Source organism: Somniosus microcephalus, chromosome 11, assembly GCF_052327205.1.
Source record: "Somniosus microcephalus isolate GS21.2 chromosome 11, FLI_Smic_1.0, whole genome shotgun sequence".
NCBI classification, from domain to species: domain Eukaryota; kingdom Metazoa; phylum Chordata; class Chondrichthyes; order Squaliformes; family Somniosidae; genus Somniosus; species Somniosus microcephalus.
This window is the reverse complement of record NC_140997.1, coordinates 197806751-197827672: the sequence shown is the minus strand read 5'-3', so window position 1 is coordinate 197827672 and position 20922 is coordinate 197806751. Positions and strand designations below refer to the sequence as shown.

The 20922-nt window shown below is 40.9% G+C and overlaps 2 protein-coding genes across 6 annotated transcripts in view; one reads left to right on the top strand and one right to left on the bottom strand.

Annotated features, from left to right (window-relative positions):
- LOC147111105 (uncharacterized) overlaps positions 1–8558 on the bottom strand; it is a 42322-nt gene extending 33764 nt beyond the window's left edge. For both annotated transcript variants that reach the window (XM_086001656.1, XM_086001655.1), the window contains exons 1-2: positions 3252–8558; positions 1133–1297 (exon numbers count right to left, since the gene is read on the bottom strand). In XM_086001656.1, coding sequence (XP_085857782.1) covers positions 1133–1297; positions 3252–3321 — 235 coding nt within the window. In that variant the 5' untranslated portion in view covers positions 3322–8558. The remainder of the gene's footprint in view (positions 1–1132; positions 1298–3251) is intronic.
- The window catches only part of il17rb (interleukin 17 receptor B), a 46637-nt gene extending 34654 nt beyond the window's left edge, over positions 1–11983 (top strand). For 3 of the 4 annotated variants that reach the window (XM_086001652.1, XM_086001650.1, XM_086001654.1), the window contains exons 8-12: positions 3734–3808; positions 3951–4026; positions 6513–6581; positions 8553–8639; positions 10206–11983. In XM_086001652.1, the coding sequence (XP_085857778.1) occupies positions 3734–3808; positions 3951–4026; positions 6513–6581; positions 8553–8639; positions 10206–10945 (1047 nt within the window). In that variant the 3' untranslated portion in view covers positions 10946–11983. The remainder of the gene's footprint in view (positions 1–3733; positions 3809–3950; positions 4027–6512; positions 6582–8552; positions 8640–10205) is intronic. The other variant, XM_086001651.1, reaches the window with a different exon arrangement.
- Positions 11984–20922: the final 8939 nt, after the last annotated feature.

Here is a 20922-nt window from a genome sequence, read left to right as displayed (position 1 = left end):
ACAGTGAGTGACAGAGAATTTTGTATTCTAACTTTTTCTGTGTAAAGAAATTATTTCTACCCCATCCTATTTGGGATCAGCATTGGATATTCCCTTGAGCAAAGCAACGCTGGTCAGTCCTGTAAGTGGTTTGAGAGTCTTGCATTTTGGAAATTGTTGAACTCAATGTTGAGTCCGGAAGGCTGTAAAGTGCCTATCAAAAGAGGAGGTGTTGTTCCTCGAGTTTCCGTTGAGCTTCATTAGAACAGTGCAGGAGGCCAAGGACAGAGGTCAGAGTAGGAGTGGGTTGGAGAATAAAAATGACAGACGACCAGGAGCTCAGGGTCACGTTTGCACGGAGGTGTTCCGCAAAGCGGTCACCCAATCTGCATTTGGTCTCCTCAATGTAGAGGAGAACGCATCGTGAGCAGCGAATACAGTATACTAAATTGAAAGTAGTGCAAGTAAATCGCTGTTTCACCTGGAAGGAGTGTTTGGGGCCCTGGAGGGTCGAAAGGGAAGAGGTAAAAGGGCAGGTGCCGTGGGAAGAGGAGGGGGTGTTGGGGGTGATTTGAGGAGTGGACCAGGGTGTTGCGGAGGAAATGATCCCTTGGAGTGCTGAAAGGGCAGGGACAGATGTTTTTGGTGGTGGCATCACACTGAAGGTGGTGGAAATGGTGGAGGATGATCCATTGAATATGGAGGCTGGTGGGGTGGAAGATGGGGGGGAGGGGTGAGAGCAGAAGTGCAGAAAATAGGTTGAGGTGTGACATTCCCCAAACTGGCTTGTCTGGTTTTCATACATATTCGCCAACTATCTCTATCCATGTGGCCACATTTCCCTTAATTCCATATATGTACCATATATTATCTTTGTCTCAAGTCTCTTATGTTGCAACTTATCAACTTCTTGAAAATCCATAGAAACCACATCCCCACTACACTTTCTTCATTTATCCTCTGCTATTTCTTCGAAGAATTCTATGTGGTTGGTCAAGCACAGCCTGGCGTTTAGAAATCTGTGGTGACCTCCCAATCACTTTATGGTTCTCCTACTGTTCAATAATTTCATCCTGCAATATATAGGGCTGACATTTGCGGTCGGAGGCGTATCTCCGGAGTACGCCTCCGACTTGGAAAAAAATGAACCTACCTGTTGGCTCCCGGGCTTCAGAGTCTTCAGGTCTTGGGCCTGCAGGTGTACGCCTGCGTAAAGGCCCAGGGACACAGGTGGTTTGTAAGCATCCCTGGGGGATTCCATTTATGAGCGGAACCCCCATAAGCCTATGAGGAATCCTCAAATAAATAATTAACACAACTGAAATAAAAATAATGTTCCCATGTTCAAAATTAATTGGTTATTTTTTGCAAAATTTTAAACATTTTAATCCAAGCCAAAATTTGCATAAACTAATTTTAAATGTTTTTGTATGTTTCAATCATTTTTAACATTTTAATTTAACATTTATTTTAACCCTTACACTGGTAAAAGCAGGCCCTATGTCTGCTTTTACCAGGTGTAAGGGTTTTGTGAGCATTTTCTGGGCAGTAGTTGGGCAAATAGCTCGTGTTTTTGGGTGCACGTGGACGATCTGTCGAGGCGAACCTTAACGGATCGCAAGTTCCTGGTTTTCACGCATGAGGAAACCCGGAACTTGCGGGGCCTTTTAAAAGGCTTCCGATGGTGTACGCACTGTAATTTTTGGCCCATAGACTCCAGAAGTTTACCAGCAACTGAAGTATGAATAATTGGCCTATTATTTCCTCGATTATTTTACCTTTTTTTTTTTTTAAAGAGGGGAAGCACATTTGCCTTTTCCCCCCGACAACATTTTCTAAAATTCTGTGGAATGGAAAATGTTATGACCAGTTTCACTGTTTCTTCCCTACCTTTCCTCAAGATCCCTTAATGTAAACAGTCAGGTCCTGGTAATGTGCCTGCCTTAAGTTAGAGTAACTTCTTTAGTAGGATTTCTCTTTGAATACTGTAGTAACTTTGACTAATTATTGTACATGCACCTCTTTTGATTCTACAATCCCAATATCCGCTTCCTCTGTGAATACTTGGGCAAAATACTTAATTAGCATTTCTGCTATTCCCTTACAAGCTTGCCTCCTTCATTGCTCAGTGGCCCTATCTCTACCTTGACTGCCCTCTTGCTACACATGCGACGATTGAAAAACATTTTTTTATTGCCCTTTACATTTTCTCTCATACTCCCTCCTTAGCCTTTCGAATTTTTTTTGCAACTTTCCTATGTTCTCTATATTTGTCCTAGCTATCCTTATTATCTGTCCTGTAAAGACCAATTTGTCTTAAATATAGTGCCTTATTCCCTCCTTGAGATGGCCCAAAGTATTTTATAACTAGTGAATTTGTTTTGAAGTGCAGTCACTGTTATGCAGGCAAACTGGGCAGACAATTTGTGCACAGCACAAACCGCAAATGAATGGAAGGTCGGATCATCATCCCTATTGTGGGTTCAAGCCCCATTCCAGAGACTTGAGCACAAAATCTAGGCTGTCATTCCAGTGCAGTACTGCAGGAGTTGCTGCACTGTTGGAGGTGCCGTCTTACACTGAACGGAGTTGTATTGTGGTCACTGCTTACCAAATGTTCACCTACATGCTCTGTTATTACCCAGAACTAGCTTGAGTACTGCTACCTTTCTTGTTGGGAGTAGCAGCATGTTGATTGAAAAAATAGTTGTGTAAAAAAAAATATATATATATTTTTCTCCGCACAAACATTTATCCTAGTCAAGTCTGTTTTTTGGATAATTGAAATAATGCTAGAAATCTACATCAACATTAATTTGTCTACAAATTTCATCCTCCTATCCTTTCCACTGTTTGGTACTATATAATATACTTCAACCAGTATGACAAAAGCCTTGCTATTTCTCAGTTGAATCCAAAATATAGTATGGACTAATTCTAACTATTCCCAAGCTCTCTAATTTTTAGCTAGTGTGAGTACACCTGGAGCAATTTCTTACACCCATGAGTGTCCCAGAAACACACTCGTCATGCGGATTCTGCACACACATTTGCACAGTCCTGTCATAATAACTGTGCTCAGAAACTCAAAGTAACTTCAAGCCAGCTATGTTTCGGTGCAGAAGTCACACTTTGCTTGCCTTTTGCTTGTACAATCTACCCAAATCCTCTCCAAACAACACTCCGCAAACAGAGATTTACTTGCCTAGTCTTGCAGATTCAGGCACACTCTGTCTCTGTGAACTCATGTTAGGGTAAATTTGTTTCTTTACCTTCTCTCGGGAAACGCTTACTCTGTCGAAGACTCATTCGGCCATCCTCTTGTAGTTGATTTAGAAACATAGAAAAATAGAAGATAGGAGTAAGCCATTTGGCCCTTCAAGCCTGCTCCGCCGTTCAATGAGATCATGGCTGATCATATGGTGATGGTGCAATAGTTTAATGTTCCAATGTTTACTGATGAGTAATAAGATCTTGGCCATCTTGTTGGGGTAGATGTCAAATCATTCAGGTACTATATCCCTATAAAAGGACAGAAATCACAAAAGGCAGGCCTCTCAGCAGCCACATCAACAGCAGCTTCAGTCGAGATCTGCAAACAAGACATCTGCTTTCAGCATTGAAATGGTGCTGCAAAAGGAAGAAAAAGCATTAAACAGGCAAAAACTGAAACCATTCAATCAGAACTATATCATAGTTGTGTTTGTGAATAGAAATGTAAGTATTATTTAATAACATTGTTTCTTTCATCTAGTCAAATGGATCAAGAATATCTGTAACATTTGTGAGGAATGCTTTACTGGATCTTTCTAAAGAAAATTTTGTAATAGTAAGTAGTTCTCATTAATATGTTTTACCCTAAAGATCTTAATTTGAAATGCTTCAAGACATTGGGAGTTCTAGTTGTTTTTAAAAAAAATAAGTCTATATTGAATGTGTAACTGAAGACATTTATTGCTGTTGATTTTTAGATACAACCACATTTCCCTGGATGTGGCCGTGACTGCATCATGTATTACAAAATGCTCAACTGTTCCGAACAAAAAAGTACGTTTTTTTGCTGTCATTTTTATTGACATTTTGCTTTAAAGCCACTCAATTGTACACAACTGTCAGCAGTTCAACAATCTCACTTGTATTATCTTCATATCAGTAAATTGGTACAAGAAACTCGGTGATTTGGCTATTGCTCACCCTAAAAAGGTGCTGAATTCAGAATAAATTAACCCCACCTTTTGATGGATTTTGTTTGTCATTTAAAAAAAAAAAGATGCACTTACTGGCAGGATAGTTATTAATGTCCTCAACAAATACATTTGCAATTCCTATGCAGTGATCTTGCTAGAACATAGGAATAGGAGCAGACCATTCAGCTACCCCACCCCCTCTAATTGAATGTTCTGTCATTCAGTTCGATCGTGGCTGATCTGTACCTGAACTCTATTAACCCACCTTTAATCCATATCCCTTGATACTCTTAACTAACAAAAATCTGTCAATCTCAGTCTTGAAAATTTCAATCGAGCCTGTATCCACAGCTTTTTGGGGGCAAGAGTTCCATATTTCCACTATCCTTTGGGTGAAAACGTGTTTTCTGATTTCACTCCTGAATGGCCCAGCTCTAATTGTGCCTTCATGTCCTGATTCCCCCATCAGGGGAACTAGCTTCTCTGTATCTATCTTATTAAATCCTTTTATCATTTTAAATGCCTCAATTAGATCACCCCCTCAACCTTCTAAACTCAAGGGAATACAAGCAGAGTTTATGCAAGCTGTCCTTATAATTTAACCCTTTAAGTCCAGGTATCATTCTGTTGAATCTGCACTGTACCCCCTCCAAGGCCAAAATATCCTTCCTGAGGTGTGGTGCCCAAAACTGAACGCAGTGCTCCAGATGGGGTCTGACCAAGGCTTTGTATAACTTGCATATAATTTCCTCCTGAAAAATATTCTGTAATCATGAGCTCAATTATGATGTCCTCCCCCATATGAAATAGCCCACTTTCACTGCTTAAGCAGAATGACCACCTAAATTGGGTACCGGAGGGTTGCCAGCATAGTGAACTCACTCCCTTGGGAAGAAATTAAATTAGGGTCGGGGAAGACTAGAACATCAAGCATTATAGAAACTTTGACTATGAAAAGACATCACATCCATCAAGACCAATTTCTCCCCTCCCCCCACCCAAAAACCCCCAAACACATGAACAATGGCAGAGGCTCACCACATGAAAGAAACAAAGACTTGCATTTATATAGCACCTTTCACGACCTCAAATCGTTTTACAGCCAATAAAGTACCTTTGAAGTGTAGTCACTGTTGTAATGTAGGAAACATGGCAGCCAATTTTGTACACAGTATGCTCCCACGAACAGCAATGTGATGATGAGCAGATATAAAAAAAAAAAAAAAAAAAAAAAAAAATTATTATGTGATGTTGATTGAGAGATAAATATTGGCCAGGGCACCAGGGAGAACTCCCCTGCTCTTCTTCAAATAATGCCATGGGATCTTTTGTGCCCAAGTCTCTGGAGTGGGACTTGAACATGGGGGACAACCACCGTGTCGCGATCACAAGCAGGGGCCCTTGATTATAATTTTTTCACCTTCCTAGCCTAGACATTGAAGTCAACTGCTTTGCATCACTGCTGCTCTGACAAAGATCAGCTAATTTGGCAAATTAGGTTGGCTATTATGCTACTTCCTGCTTTTGTCGCATTTGTAGTGTCCGTGTGTAGATAAAGACACTGAAGACAGGAGTTGATTCATAGGTATTTACTAAGCAAGTCTGGGGGGGTTTCTAAAGGATATACACAATACACAGGCTTATATAGCCCAAGTGGCAATTACCGGCATTACGCACACCTGGGGCTCTTAAAGGCACATACACCACAATTGCTCTTAAAGGCACATACACCACAGCATTTCCTTTTCAAGCAGTTTAGACAACACCTAGAATCATAGAAATTTACAGCACAGGAGGCCATTCAGCCCATCGTGTCTGTGCCAGATACACCTAGCCATGTATTACTCCTCTTTCAATTGTCCAAGTAGGGAGGGGGGGGGGGGGGGGCGTTGGTGTAAAGAATGTTTTAAAAGTATGCCTCCACCAGCACATGTATGCAGCATATTTTTGATGGACTATTTCTATTTTCTTTTGCTCCATACTTGAACAATTCAATTATCTTTATAGCTATCATTTCATAAACATCATCCTGTTTTGTATTCTATTGCTTATTTGCATTTATCAAAATGAAAGCATTGGATGGAAATTTCCTGGTAGTTTCAGAAGAGCAGTGGAAATCCCATTTACACGTGTAAACAGGGTTTCCGGTGAAGCTACGGTGGCTGGATGAGAGCAACTACGAGGATAGTCCCAGCCATTGAGACAATATTTGAATCAATGTTCCAATCTAAAATTACAAAATCTTCAATTCGGAAATATTTCCACTTTTTCTATTCAAATGATAAATACTAAGAATTTTAGATATAATAATGTCTTTAAACACTAAATGAAGTGTCTTATTTCTAGGCTATAGCGGGAAATCGAACAATGGCACCAAAAATGGTATGAAATTAATGGAAGAAAATCTGAACAATGGTAAATTTAAGAGCGAGATAAATGATGATCGTCAAAGAGATTGATGTGGAAACGATGAGGGAAATCAGACACTGTGTTCCTCAATTCTTAATCTAGCCAATAAAAATATGAAGAATGAGTTTATTTTTTCCTGTGTGGTGATCTCGTGGCCAGGAATTTCCACAGAACTGCTCCTGCTCCGCCGCTATTACTTTGCCAGAGCACTTCTGGCAAAGTTACAGCATTGGAGCAGATGCAACTCCAAAGAAATTCCCAGCTTATGACATTGTTGATATGAGAGAAGAAGGGGAGGGGGGGAGTGGAGGGAAATGCAAGGTGTAAACTTAGATAAGGACAAAGAAATCAAATCTGACACTTTTGCTGACTACTCACAGTAGATATAGAGTGGAAGCTGGCCTACAACAGTAGCTATTCAGTTTTCTTGTTTGGGTAAAGTTTTAGCAAGCTGTGTGCCTCTGGTGAGTGGCAGTAGACTAGCTGACTAGGGGAACAGGACACAGCACATCACAACTGTGTCTGCTCCTGTCGTCATTGAATAGCCACACCTTTCCAGTAAAGTCAGTGGGTGTGATTGCAAACATTAACGATCGCTTTTTTCCCCCCCTCTTCCTAGCCAAAAATGTAGGTAGACTGACAGTGGAGCCAAGAGATTTGGCCGAGATCAGCTAACTTGGCAGAATTTTTTTGCAGCAGTCAGGCAATCAATGCATTAGCCTTCCTCTTCTCTGTGACTCAGTGCTACATCACGTGGTGTAGCATAATACCCAGTTTATTACACTCATGATTTTATCTGTGATTAATAATGCCTCTTGGACTCGTAATAAACTGGGCACTCCACTGCCACTAATATATCATCTATGAAACTACAGATATGTGGACAAACTACACTTCAATGGTTAAATAAATACAGTAGCTAAAGCAAAGAATGGAAAATAATGTTGACTGACTATGCATGATTGGATAAGTAGGCCAAATGTCCAATCACCTAATACATCTTGTCGTATAATACTGTTTTTCTCAGTGCTTGATTAACTCACTGTGGCTTTTCAGATCATCAGACCCTTATCTGAAAATCTCCCACACAAGACCGACAATTCTTAAAAGCTCATATCAGCAAGTTCTTAGAATCTGCATAGTCTATGGTATTTGCAGAACTCTAATTGCCCCCTCTGCACATTGAGGCACAGTGAACAGAAACGTAAGAACCCGAGAAAATTCCTGGGTTAAGAGGATGTCTTTTCCTTTGAAGTTCAAACAATTTCTTTGCAGCAGTCAGGCAACCAGAGTATTAGCAAAATTTAGCCGAAGAATGGCCCAGGCATTATGTCTGTTCTTGAGTGGTATTCATGCCCTTCCAAGCAGACTGGATTACATCCAACAGGAAACTACATTTTTAGAATTCTATCACTGAGATTAATTAATATAAAAGTAGCCCTGTAGAGGATTCCAAGGAAACAATGTACTTTGGGCAGCCTGCCTGGGATACAACAAACAAAAGTAGCTGTCAGCCAGAAATTCAGATCGAATAGGTGACGAGAACAAACTGCCTGCAAACCTCAGACTGTTGTAGCTGTAAATAATATTTCCAACACTCTGCACAGTGTTTTAATTAATTCCAGAAGTTCAGCTAGCCATCATTAGATAGAGATATCTCTTGTCTTGTATAAGAGGGGTAATTTTGCAAGATTCTGTGTGAAGTCTGACTAGGTGGGTCAAGGTAGGGCTGTAACACTGTTCTGTAGCCTATGCTCCCATCAACTGAGTTTCCATGCCAGGAGCAAAGCCTCACAAAATCAAAGCTTCAGTAGTGAAAGAAAATTAGAAATTGCTTCGTTAAAATACAGCTACTTTCTACAATTAGCAATTTCCACTTTACTTAATTTTGGTATGACTGATGGATGAAAGTTCTAAAAGGGTTGACAACATTTCCAAATTGCAAAAAATGTACATTTTTTAAAATTTTCTGTACAGGACACGAACATTTGATCTTGGGTTTCGTTGTACTGATTGTGATCCTATTTGCTTTGGGAGCTGTGCTGTTTTTAATTTGTAAACTAGGTAAGTCATTCTAGTTATCTTTAAATAAAATATAGAAATGTAAGTTAGTGCACATGCCAGATCTTGGTTTCTTTCAAGTTGAAAATGTTATTTCCAAGCTGAAAATGTTATATCCAAGCAATTGGAACCCTAATTTATGTTGATTGGCACCCCATCCACCACCTTAAACATTCACTCCCTCCACCACCGGCGTACCGTGGCTGCAGTGTGTACCATCTACAAGATGCACTGCAGCAACTCTCCAAGGCTTCTTCGGCAGCACTTCCCAAACCCGCGACCTCTACCGCATAAAATGACAAGGGCAGCAGGCGTATGGGAACACCATCACCTCCAAGTTCCCCTCCAAGTCACACACCAGCCTGACTTAGAAGTTACTGGGTCAAAATCCTGGAACTCCCTACCTAACAGCACTGTGGGAGTACCATCACCACATAGATTGCAGCGGTTCAAGGCGGCGGCTCACCACCACCTTCTCAAGGGCAACTAGGGATGGGCAATAAATGCTGGCGTTGCCAGCGAAGCCCAGATCCCATAAACAAATTAAAAAATACAAAATTCTGATGTCAATAAAGCATTACTGGGTATGAGGGATCATATTAAAGCAAGCATTCAGCTGCTGCCTCTTCTACAGTCAGGTTTAGTGTCCTGATCATCCCTTGCTCATTTTGCCTTTGCTGCATTTTCCTCCACTGGTGTTGTCATTGCTGCCTCCATGTCTACTGTCACTTCTGTGACCTCTGCCATAAAATTTGAATGCTTGGAGGCTTCACTCTTAGTTCTGTAAACCTCCTGGGCTCAGAGGACTGGTAAAGGCTGCTCCCTGACTGGTGTATATTCACCAATCAGAGCAGCCTTTTCTAATCTTTCAGGCCTAGAAAGATTAAAGCCAAAACTCAAGTCAGTGTTGCATGAAAGTGCATGAAGAAGAAAGGAACTGTAGGCTGGGTGAAAGTAGGTTACAATCTGAAATAAAAACAGAAAATGTTGTAAATACTCAGCAGGTCAGGCAGCATCTGTGGCGAGAGAAAGAGTTAACGTTTCAGGTCGATGACCTTTTTACAGAACTGGCAGAGATATAGCAGGTTTTAAGTACATAGGCAGGGAAAGGGGGAGGGATGGATTTGGTCAAAGTGCTGCACCTAGCACACCCGTGTTAGTGATATTACTATCACAGGGCATGATTTGAACCCCAGTAATTTTGATAACCTCCTACAAAGTAATGAAGTCAGTTTAATTACATAACTGTCATCAATCAAATCAGGACAACTTGGTTCCACCACCAATAGTTTTATCATCAAAAAAGACTTGCATTTATATTGCGCCTTTCACGACCACCGGACGTCCCAAAGTGCTTCACAGCCAATTAAGTACTATTTTAAGTGGAGTCAAATCAAGTATTCCTTTAGAGATCTTGAACACAATATTTTGATCTTAGTCTTTCGCTGCAACAATCTAATCCATATATAATTTTGATACTGATCTGTATGGAAAACTTACTTTTTGTGATTGGAATCTGCATTTCTTAAACCAATTAAAACTTCAAAGGAAACCAATCTTCTTTTACAGGCAAAGTCAATGAAAGAATCTTCCTCAACAATGAAGCACAACTACTGCAACCAGTTAAAGTCCTAATCATTTATTCGATGGACAATGCACTCTTCCAAAATGTTGTCCAGACTTTTGCGGAATTCCTGCAGAGTTCCAATGGAATCCAGGTAATCATTGATATGTGGCAAAAGAGAAACATTGCTGAAATGGGCCCTGCTCAATGGCTTGCCTCCCAGAAGGAGACTGCAGATAAGGTCATAATTGTATGCTCAAAAGGTGCCAAAATGACGTGGGATGCCATTTGTTGTAAAACAAACATCAATCAAAAAATGAGTAATTCAGGGGACATGTATTCTACTGCCGTAAACATATTTTGTAGTGATATGCAAAATGGCTCACGTCTGCATAAGTATAGCATTGTCTATTTTGATCAAATAAGTTCAGCCAAAGATATTCCTAGTATTTTCAGTTCATGTGTGAAATACTGTCTTGGGAAAGACATCAATAAGTTTTTCAAAAATCTGCATGATGCCTCACAGAAAACACATAGTAAATGCTCTATTCTGATGCCGCATCATAATTACAAGATGTCATATAATCAAAAGATGAAAAATGCAATTTTGGAATTAAAAGATTGGCAGAATATTCATCCAACTTCAAGTATACTTGAGATTGCAATGGAGGATTTAGAATTGCAACATGCAGAAAATCTTCAAACAAATTTGAGGCCGAACACCCTCCTCCATAGCACTAAATAGTGAGCTATACAGCCCAGAGAAAGTCTCAGCCTCTATTCTTGGTCTGTGCCGAGGTGACCAATCTCAACCACTGGCTCTGTGACCTCACTGTCCTTGGGAAGGGAAAAACTGTCCATAGTTCCTGCTGTTAATCAAGCAGCTCATACTAGGATTACATGTATGTAAACACTGAATGAGGATGGGAATCAGACTTTAGGTGTGATGACCCCCACGGCCAAATATTCTGCTGACACTCGCTGTTTGGACTTGCACATGAGGAATACCATGGAAATGAGGTGGAACTTCCTAGTCTTCACTTCTCACTTTCTTGTCATAGAATCGTAGAATGGTGCAGCACAGAAGGAGGCCATTCGACCCATCGCGCCTGTTCCGGCTCTTTGAAAGAGCTATCCCCATTTGTCCCACTCTCCGGCTCTGTCCCTTAGCCCTGTAAATATTTTCCCTTCAAGTATTTATCCTATTCCCTTTTGAAAGTTACGACTAAATCTGCTTCCACCACCCTTTCAGGCAGTGCATTCCAAAACACAACAACTTATGTTTATAAAAAAAAATCCCCATGTCGCCTCTAGTTCTTTTCCTTATCACCTTAAATCTGTGTCCTCTGGTGACCGACCCCTCTGCCACTGAAAACAGTTTCTTATTTACTCTATCAAAATCATTCATGATTTTCAACACCTATCAAATCTCTTAACCTCTGCTCCAAGGAGAACAATCCCAGCTTCTCCAGTCTCTCCACATAACTGAAGTCCCTCATCTCTGGTGCCATTCTAATAAATCTCTTCTGCACCCTCTCTAAGGCCGTGACATCCTTCCTAAAGTGTGGTGCCCAGAATTGAATACAGTACTCCAGCTGAGGCCTAACCAGTGTTTTATAAAGGTTGGACATAATTTCCTTGCTTTTGTACTCTATTCCTCTATTAATAAAGCCAAGGATCCCATATGCTTTTTTAACAGACTTCCCAAATTGTCCTGCCACCTTCAAAGATTTGTGCACAGACACCCCCAGGTCTCTGTTCCTGTACCCCCTTTAAAATTGTACCATTTAGCTTATTTTGCCTGGAAAGGTGCTGACATGAATCTTGTCATTCATGTGGAAATGACTTATGAAATAATACTGGGTGGCCTGCTGTGGTGCTGTCCAGGGAGAGTATAAATAATCAGGCATGGGCCCAGCTTGCTCAGGACATTCTTTAACAGGAACTAGTGAAGGACACAACTAGATCTCCATGTTGAAAAACAGTTGATTAAAGCCTTGTTTAATACTCAGACCAAGTGCCTAGTAGTTTTCTTACGTCAGGTGCCGTGATGCATACTGAAATAAGAGAAATATTTTCTTAAGTGATCATATTCTGTATGTAAAATAACAATACAATTGTATGTATACAAAAATGCTGTTAAGTGTTTATATGTTGTACTCTTTCTATTTTATGTTTTGAATTTTTTTTAAGCTGACTGCTTTAAATGCTGACTTTTACATGAACTTATAAAATCAAGGATAGAGTTTGACCCTAACTTTTATGGGGAGGAAAATCTATTTGGACAGCGGACGTTCACTGTCTATCTAGACTCTAGGTGGAAAGTCCACTTCCATCTGCACTAAAATAAAAATAACACAATTTAAAGAGAGACATCCGTTAGCATAGCATCACTGTCGTTCACTTAATCACAAAGTTCTACCCAGATGTTATCAAATATTTACAAAAAAAAACGATCTTTGCCATTCTTTTATGAATTTGGACCACCCTACGCATCCAGTAATTTAATGTATAAAATAATTTTGATGTATATTTTTAAATTGTTTATAAATTGCATTATTATACCCATCATATCTTTCTTGCTTTTTTAAGAATAAAGAAAAACTCAGCTTTGTTGTTCTTGTAGGGTAGAAATAGGCAAGTACAATCATGTCTGAGATCAAAGCATAGCGATGAATTGTCTGATGTTTCAAAAACAAATGATGTACTCAGCACCTTGCAGTCTTCGAATGTTCAGAATGATCATTCATCATATTCCTGTACAAACCCACCTGATTATCATTTTCTGCTATCAATGCGTCCTGCACTAGTTCTGCCAATTTATCATGAAACAAATCTTAATATAGTGTTTGCAAAGCTTCAGCCTATTTTCTCATTAACCTTTCAAATTTGTAAATTCTTTTTGTGTTCTAGAAGATTTTTGAAGGTGGTAATGTTTAAAAAAATTGTTTAGCAAGTGCTATTGAAAAAAAAATCCTTCAAATGGAAATGACATTCCTGCAGTTTAACCACTAATCTGAAAAGTCATGTCAAGCACAACAAGAGACAAGAAAATAGAGAGAAGGCTACAAGACGATATAGATGGGAATTTAACCCTGAAAAGTGTGAGGTGATGCATTTTGGGAGGACTAACAAGGCAAGGGAATAACACAATGAATGGTAGGACCCTAGGAAAGACCGAGGATCAGAGGGACCTTGGTGTGCATGTACATAGATCCCTGAAGGGAGCAGGACAGGTAGATAAGGTGGTTAAAAAGGCATATGGGATACGTGCCTTCATTAGCCGAGGCATAGAATATAAGAGCAGGGAGGTTATGATGGAGCTGTACAAAACGCTAGTTAGGCCACAGCTGGAGTACTGTGTGCAGTTCTGGTCGCCACACTATAGGAAGGATGTGATTGCATTGGAGAGGGTGCAGACGAGATTCACCAGGATTTTACCTGGGCTGGAGCGCTTCAGCTATGAAGAGAGACTGGACTGGCTGGGGTTGTTTTCCTTAGAGCAGAGAAGGCTAAGGGGGGACCTGATTGAGGTGCACAAAATTATGAGGGGCATAGATAGAAAGGAACTTTTCCCCTTAGCAGAGGGGTCAATAACCAGGGGGCATAGTTTCAAGATAAGGGGCAGGCGGTTTAGAGGGGATTTGAGGAGAAACTTTTTCACCCAGAGGGTGGTTGGAATCTGGAACTCACTGCCTGAAAGGGTGGTAGAGGCAGGAACCCTCAACATTCAAGAAGCATTTAGATGAGCACTTGAAATGCCATAGCATACAAGGCTACGGACCAAGTGCTGGAAAATGGGATTAGAATAGACAGGGCTTGATGGCCGGTGTGGACACGATGGGCCTCTTTCTGTGCTGTATGACTATGACTAATTATCACCACAGGACAAAAAACTGTCTGTTCACCTTCTGAAATATACGTGCAGGTTTAAACAAACAGCCACTGTTAACTTCACTTCAATAAGTATGAAATCTTCATTTGGTGTGGCTATATATATTCCTGTTGTGCTGTAATAAAAGTTGAAATTTAATAAAAGTTGAAATTTAAAAAATAATCAATTCAGCGACAAGAACAAGATTTTACATTTCTATAGTTCTTTGACAACAAAGCATCCCCGGGTGCTTACCAAGGTGGATATGAGCAGAAAAAAAACAAGAGTAAATGAAACTATAGAGCAAAGCAAAAACAGTCAAAGGTTTTTTGGAGGCGTTGGAAAGCAGAAAGAGGTATCAAGCTGAAGACATTTTGATTGAGTGTTTCAGAGAGCAGATCATGGCTACTGAAAGAACAGTTACTGAAAGAACAGTTACTGAAACAATTCAGATATCATGACTGATAATTTAACAGTCCAGCTGATTTCCTGTGACACTGCGTACAAGTATAGGCACTCTGGAGCATAGTTGTGATATTAATCTGTTACCCAGGCCTGTCCCTTTAAGGTCACTACGCAATTATTCCCTGTAAAATAAGAAAATCCAGGGACAGTGGAATCTTGTTACTGAATGATTTAGCCAGTAGCCCAAATGATCACTATACTAGATCAGTCTAATCAGTTATATCTGTGTGAGCTGAAAAGTACTGATTGCAAGATAAAGGGACATCTGTTTCAACTGTTGATTCATATCTGTACCTGGGGTTCTGGTAGATGCCAACTTCAGCCTGGGTACAGTACTTTATGACGGTGTGCTGAGATCTTTCTCCAGCAACATTCTAATTCAGGGGTACAAGACGTGTTCAAGCAGTTTTCCTTCATAGCTCAGAATTTCTAGGTGTGTTATGGAAGGGCTTTCTCCAGCCCATGTGCAAGATCCAAGGTGGATTTGTGGGCAAATGGGGAAGCGTCTACAAGGAGGGAAGGCTCTAACTATCATTCAGTACCCTGGATGGAACATCAGCCTGTAGGGCATATCTCTTTGCCAAAGGTTATTTTGTGTTGACCTAGGTGAGCAGTTGACGATGAGTAAACCTGGTATGCAGCACTGCACTTGGACTTCTAGAACAGTGGTTCTCAAATTAGGGGCTGCAGAGACTTTCCAAGGGGTTCGTGAAAAAACCCACAATCTTATGTTAATGTTCAGGTTTTTTTTTAATGACTTTAATGTAGAATCTAAGGGGTGATGGCCCTTTGCTTTAACCTACTTGAACATGACAGACATTGTGTACATAAATTCAAACTGAATACCAACACTGGAGTTATTTTACCACTTTTATGTTGATGCAAAGTAGTTTTTGCTGTGCTATAAGACAAGTGTAAATGTTAACTCAGAAGTCGGATCAGCGCTCTAACTTCTAAGTGCATCATAGGAGGATGCACGGTTTCACATCTGTATGAATATAATTCCTATCTACCTAAATTGGGGATTAGACTAGTTCACCAGAGGCCTGCACCACATCATGACTTCACGACACTAGGAGCCGTCTAAGCGGAGTCCACCGTGAGAGAGATGTTCTTCCCCAAAAAGTCCATACCCTACTTTGCATTGTATTAAAGTAGGTTTTCTAAGTGAATGAATATTCATGCATAAGTACATAATCATACCAACATCAAGATCTGCACATGTCTAACTTCCTGAACAGTAAATGCACTTCAGCGGAAGGACAACATAGCCTCGATGTAATGGCAGCTGATTTTGGCATATTTGAAAGAGGCCACACCCCTACAAAAGAAAAATTAAAATCTGCTTGGACAGAGGTTGCCAAGAGAAAATGAAGTCACCCAGGTCCATAAAACCTAGGAACAAATTAGAAAGGAGGTCTCTGGTATCAGCTGGTGTCAAAGTAAGTGTACCAATCTTTTTACTTATGGAGCATAGTACACACAGCACAAACCAAAGTTGTGAGCTGTAGCTCTCTCAAAGATATGAAGACAACCTTTTCTCTTTCCAAATGCAGTTATATGGCAGAAAAGGTATAGAGAACATTTAGAGGGACACAAATAGCACTGTGATGCATAAAAGTTGAAAAGTATGCTCTAAACCAGCACTCGCTGTAGAATGGATATGTATACTACACTGGAATTCACTCACAAGGAGGGATACGCACTGGCCATAAGGGTGGCTTTCTGGACATTTTGCTCATTTCCAACATCTACATATCTTGTGTCCGCTTCCAGAAGAGAACTGTGCACAACCACTGCGAGCACGTGTGCACCAGCATTGGCAGGAGCTGTTAAGATATGAGGCGAAGGCCTTTGCAATTTTAGTTTGGATTGTGTGCACGGAGTTGAGGAAGTAGAGATTGGAGATGTGCTGCCACTGACCAGAAAGTATTGTTTAGCAGTTACATGGTTACTGTCACTCCCTATCATTCAGTAACGCAGGCATACATTGCGCAACAGTAGCATAGTACACATGTATTGGCATGAACAGCTTCTTTCCCAGGGCTGTCATCCTACTGAACTCCACAAATAAACACTAAAGCCTGCACATCTGCCGATGCACTTTATTATGGTCATATTTATTTATGCTAATATATATGTACAAATGTATGTTGAAATGTTTAAGTGTCCTAATCCAAATTGTACACTCTCGGGAGCCGCAAGCCTACATTTCGTTGTACTGCACTTGTGCACTAACAATGACAATAAAAGTTGATTTGATTTGATTTGATTTGATTCCATCCTGAATTCCTCCAACACATGTTATTTCTTGCTAAAGGTTCTTCCCAAGGTGAGGTGGCATCAGTTGGTGGCTGCCAGAACATGCACACTTCACAGTAGACCATATCATACACTCCACCTTGTGCAAGTACACTCAGAGATCTAAATAGTGCCCATTTAGATAGCAAGGTTCAGGAATGAACACTGGATGAAACGTGAGGAGCAAGTGTAGTTGACAGTGGAGATACAGCAAACAGCTGCCCAGGGTCATTGCCAGAGGTGTTCCTCTGCTGTGTGAACAAGGGATGGTACTATACTGGGCCATCCAACTCCAGAAGGGAGTTGATTGATGAACAAAAGGTCTTCAAGACATCTTTTGGGATTGTGTTAAACAGACTGTTGAAGAATGTGCAGCAGGGTACCTCTGAACTCTGTGCAGCAATGTGTGAAGGATTTACATAAATGCAGTGCATCATAAAAAACAGGAAAATGTTACTGCATCTTCAGGGGAACCCCAGATGACAGAGGAACTAAATGTAGACAATTTCTGTCAGAAATGCTGTGACTAGGGCTCTGGAGACATTTGGCTTCAAATTTATCACTGCCAGATTTGAGAGGGAATTAGTTCAATAGAGACAAGATGATGGCTTCCAAACTCCTTAGTGGTATCCTACAATATGCAGATTGCAGATCATCCTGCAAGGCTGTGTAACACCTTGGATATGACAGGAGGACAGATGTGGCAGTTTCCTTTTGGAGTGATTGCACACCACACAAAAGGGATGATGGTGCAAGGCAAAAGGAGATGGTAATGGGACAAGTTAAGAAACAAGAGATGAGTCCAGATGGGGTGTAAATGGCGATGGCAGAATCATCAACAGCTGCCATGTGAGGAAAAAAATATAAGGATCGAGGTTATAGTCTGAAATTGTTGAACTCGATGTTGAGTCCAGAAGGCTGTAAAGTGCCTAATCGAAAGATGAGGTGCTGTTTCTTGAGCTTCGTTGGAATAGTGCAAGAGCCCGAGGACAGAGAGGTCATAGTGGGAGTGGAGTGGAGAATTAAAGTGACAGGTGACCCAAAGCTCGGGGCCACTCTTACGGACTGAACGGAGGTGTTCCGCAAAGTGGTCACCCAATTTGCGTTTGGTCTCCCCAGTGTGGAGGAGACCGCATCGTGAACAGTTCTGACGAAGGGTCATCGACCCGACACGTTAACTCTGTTTCTCTCTCCACGATGCTGCCTGACCTGCTGAGTGGTTCCAGCATTATCTGTTGTTACTTCAAAAGCACTTAATTGGCTGTAAAGCGATTTGGGATGTCCTGAGGTTGTGAAAGGCAAAACAGGCTTGAGGGGCTAAATGGCCTAGTCCTGTTCCTATAGAAATGCAAGTCTTTTATTTGCTGCAAAATTATGGCTGCTACTAATCAGGTGCGTGGTCTCCGATCCACATTACCCTCCAAATTTATTTATCTGACAGGATACATCTTCTCAATCGGCGGGAGAGGAGCAGAGAACAGTTAAAATGGGGTGACTCCCATTTGCCACTGCTTTTGGCAGTGGATGATCCTCTGACGGGAGCCTCATTAATAAATGCAAATCAGGGTACCATGACATAACATGGGAACACCAATGGAATTTTAACCCAGCCACCAGGTGAAATTGTCATTAAGCCAGCGAGGCCACTGAAAGTAATTTAACTTTTTTTTTCCTTTAGTGGGTTCTGGAGGTGCAGGAGTCCAGGCTTCTGCTGCTCCAGGCTTCCCCACCCCAGCCTCAAGACCCTCGCAATTCCCCCATCCTGAACTTGGCTTGCTGCCAAAAGCCCTCTCCTGATGCCAACTGCTGCTTTCTGCTGGTAACGGCTGAGCCAATGACCACCAGCTTTCTAATGAGGCAGCCGTTGAAATCTGCTGGGCCTCAGACTCCGGCGGGAGTTAAAAATAGGCCCTAAAGTCTGTCAGCTTTGAATAATTGCAGCAATTTTTACATGATGAAATTTATAACTCTAACAAGATTATAAACAATGGTTATAAAGGTTGCAAAGTCTCTCATTTATCAGAAAGTACTAAAATCATGTAAAATGGAAAAAAACACATACCAGGTGTTTTATGAAAATTATCCTGTGAGCATTGTAAGTATTTCCACATATTGCCCCTGAACACACTTATCAGCCCGTAAGTACACTAGGACTTAGATTTTCATCACAAAAGTTACAATTAAGTTTAAGCTTATGGTTTAGATAGTGCAAATTACACATTATATAATACAGGTTGACTATCCCTTATCCGAAAACCTTGGGACCAGCTGTGTTTCGGTTTTCGGAAATTTTCGGATTTCAGAAGGTATTATTTCAGACTGGGAAACTCTGAACATTAAATTAATTTGGTAATTAGTATTTGTATATAAAATAAATTTTAAAAGTTCAGGCTACCTCTTGCATGTCTCATTCCCCTTCCTGCTTCTCTGTGCTGCCGCTCACAGTCTGTTCACAGCTCCCCCTGCTCCGTATCTGAATTCCTTGACTTAGCGGGGGTCTGGGGCTCGACTGCCGCCGCCAGTTGTGGGACAGCCGGATATCGGCTGACTCCTACGCTAAGCTGGCCCGCAAATCAGGTCAGAAAAGCATCGGCTGCGTTGGGTCATGTTTGACGCCACTCGGGTTATGTCGCGCGCACGACTTACATTCCACAAAAAAACTTTCGGTTTTCAGAGGTTTTCGGTTTTCAGAAGTGCGGATAAAGGATAGTCTACCTGTACAGTGAAATGAGCTACTGCATGCAAGTGCTCATCAATTCTCAGCTATGCACAGATTAATAAAACAAACCCACATAATTTCTCATTCAAGGTGCATGAGTAATGTGTGGGGTTGGAAAATACTGGAAATCGTTATGAACTGATTTAATGAGACATTTGTTATCTCAAATTTCGTTACGCTCTGATTAAGCCTTCCACCTATTCAAGGAAAGAACTTTGTGATAAACATGTGTTGCTCCTCTCAGATTTCAGTCCCATTGGCAAGAAAGGTGATCCGAAAGATAATGGCCCAGAAATTCGGGTCTCCACGGGTGAGTACGCACGGAGTACTCACCCGTAGGCCCGATGGAAGTGCCGGTTTCCTGCATGCACTGCGCAGGAAACCGGCATTTCCAATCCCCTGAAAGAGATCGAACGCGTGCACAGGAGAGGCTGCGAGTGCGCATCGAACTTACGTTTTTTTTGCAGGTTTTCCCGGGAGGGTAAGTCTCCAGAAGTTACACATATAAAAAGCAGTTGCAAGGCCTGCTTTTTACAAGGTAAGTGGTGAATTAATTAAAATTAAAACATTTTTTCCACAGGTTTATTATTTTTAAATACTTTAAAGAAAGGTAAGTTTATTTTTAGCCCCGTTAGAAAATTAAAAAAAAAATTCAAAAAATAAAATTATTGTTTAAAATAGTTATTTCATGTAATTTATAGTTTATTTAAAAAATGTGATTTAAAAAAAAAATTATTTGAAGATTTAGTGATGTTTTGGGGCTTATAGTATTTATAAGTTTGACAGCCCTTCCTGTCAAACTTATGAATGAAGCATTCCCTGCTCCGATTGGCTTCCCATGGCCCACGTGATCCCAGGGGACGCATCGAACTAACTGCGCCCCGGGATACGCAAGCACTGCGCGCCGGCAGTTGGAGGAGGCCCAGGATCGCAATTCCACGCAGGCCCACAGCACAATGGCCGGCGCACGAGGTAAGTGCAGGTCAGGGGCTTACACGCGTGGGAAGCACCCGACCCATTGACTTCTTAAAGGAAGTTCCTAGGAATGGTGACTAAATTATGACATTATCGTACCTATATATTATGGTAACAAATTAAAAAGCATCCAACGCCACATATATTTGTAAATATTTATCAAACACGTTAATTATTTAACAAATAATAAACAAATTAAACTCTCCTGGCAATTTCATGCCAACTTATTGCTATGTAGATAATAGCTGCCTAGATGTAAAAGTGGGCGCGAGCTGGTGTTTGACTATGCTGGTATGTACTAAAAATCGAATAAGTTCTAATAAGTATCAAAGAATTGTTTTATCGCAATGTACGTAATCATGAAATGCATTTAATATGTAACCACATG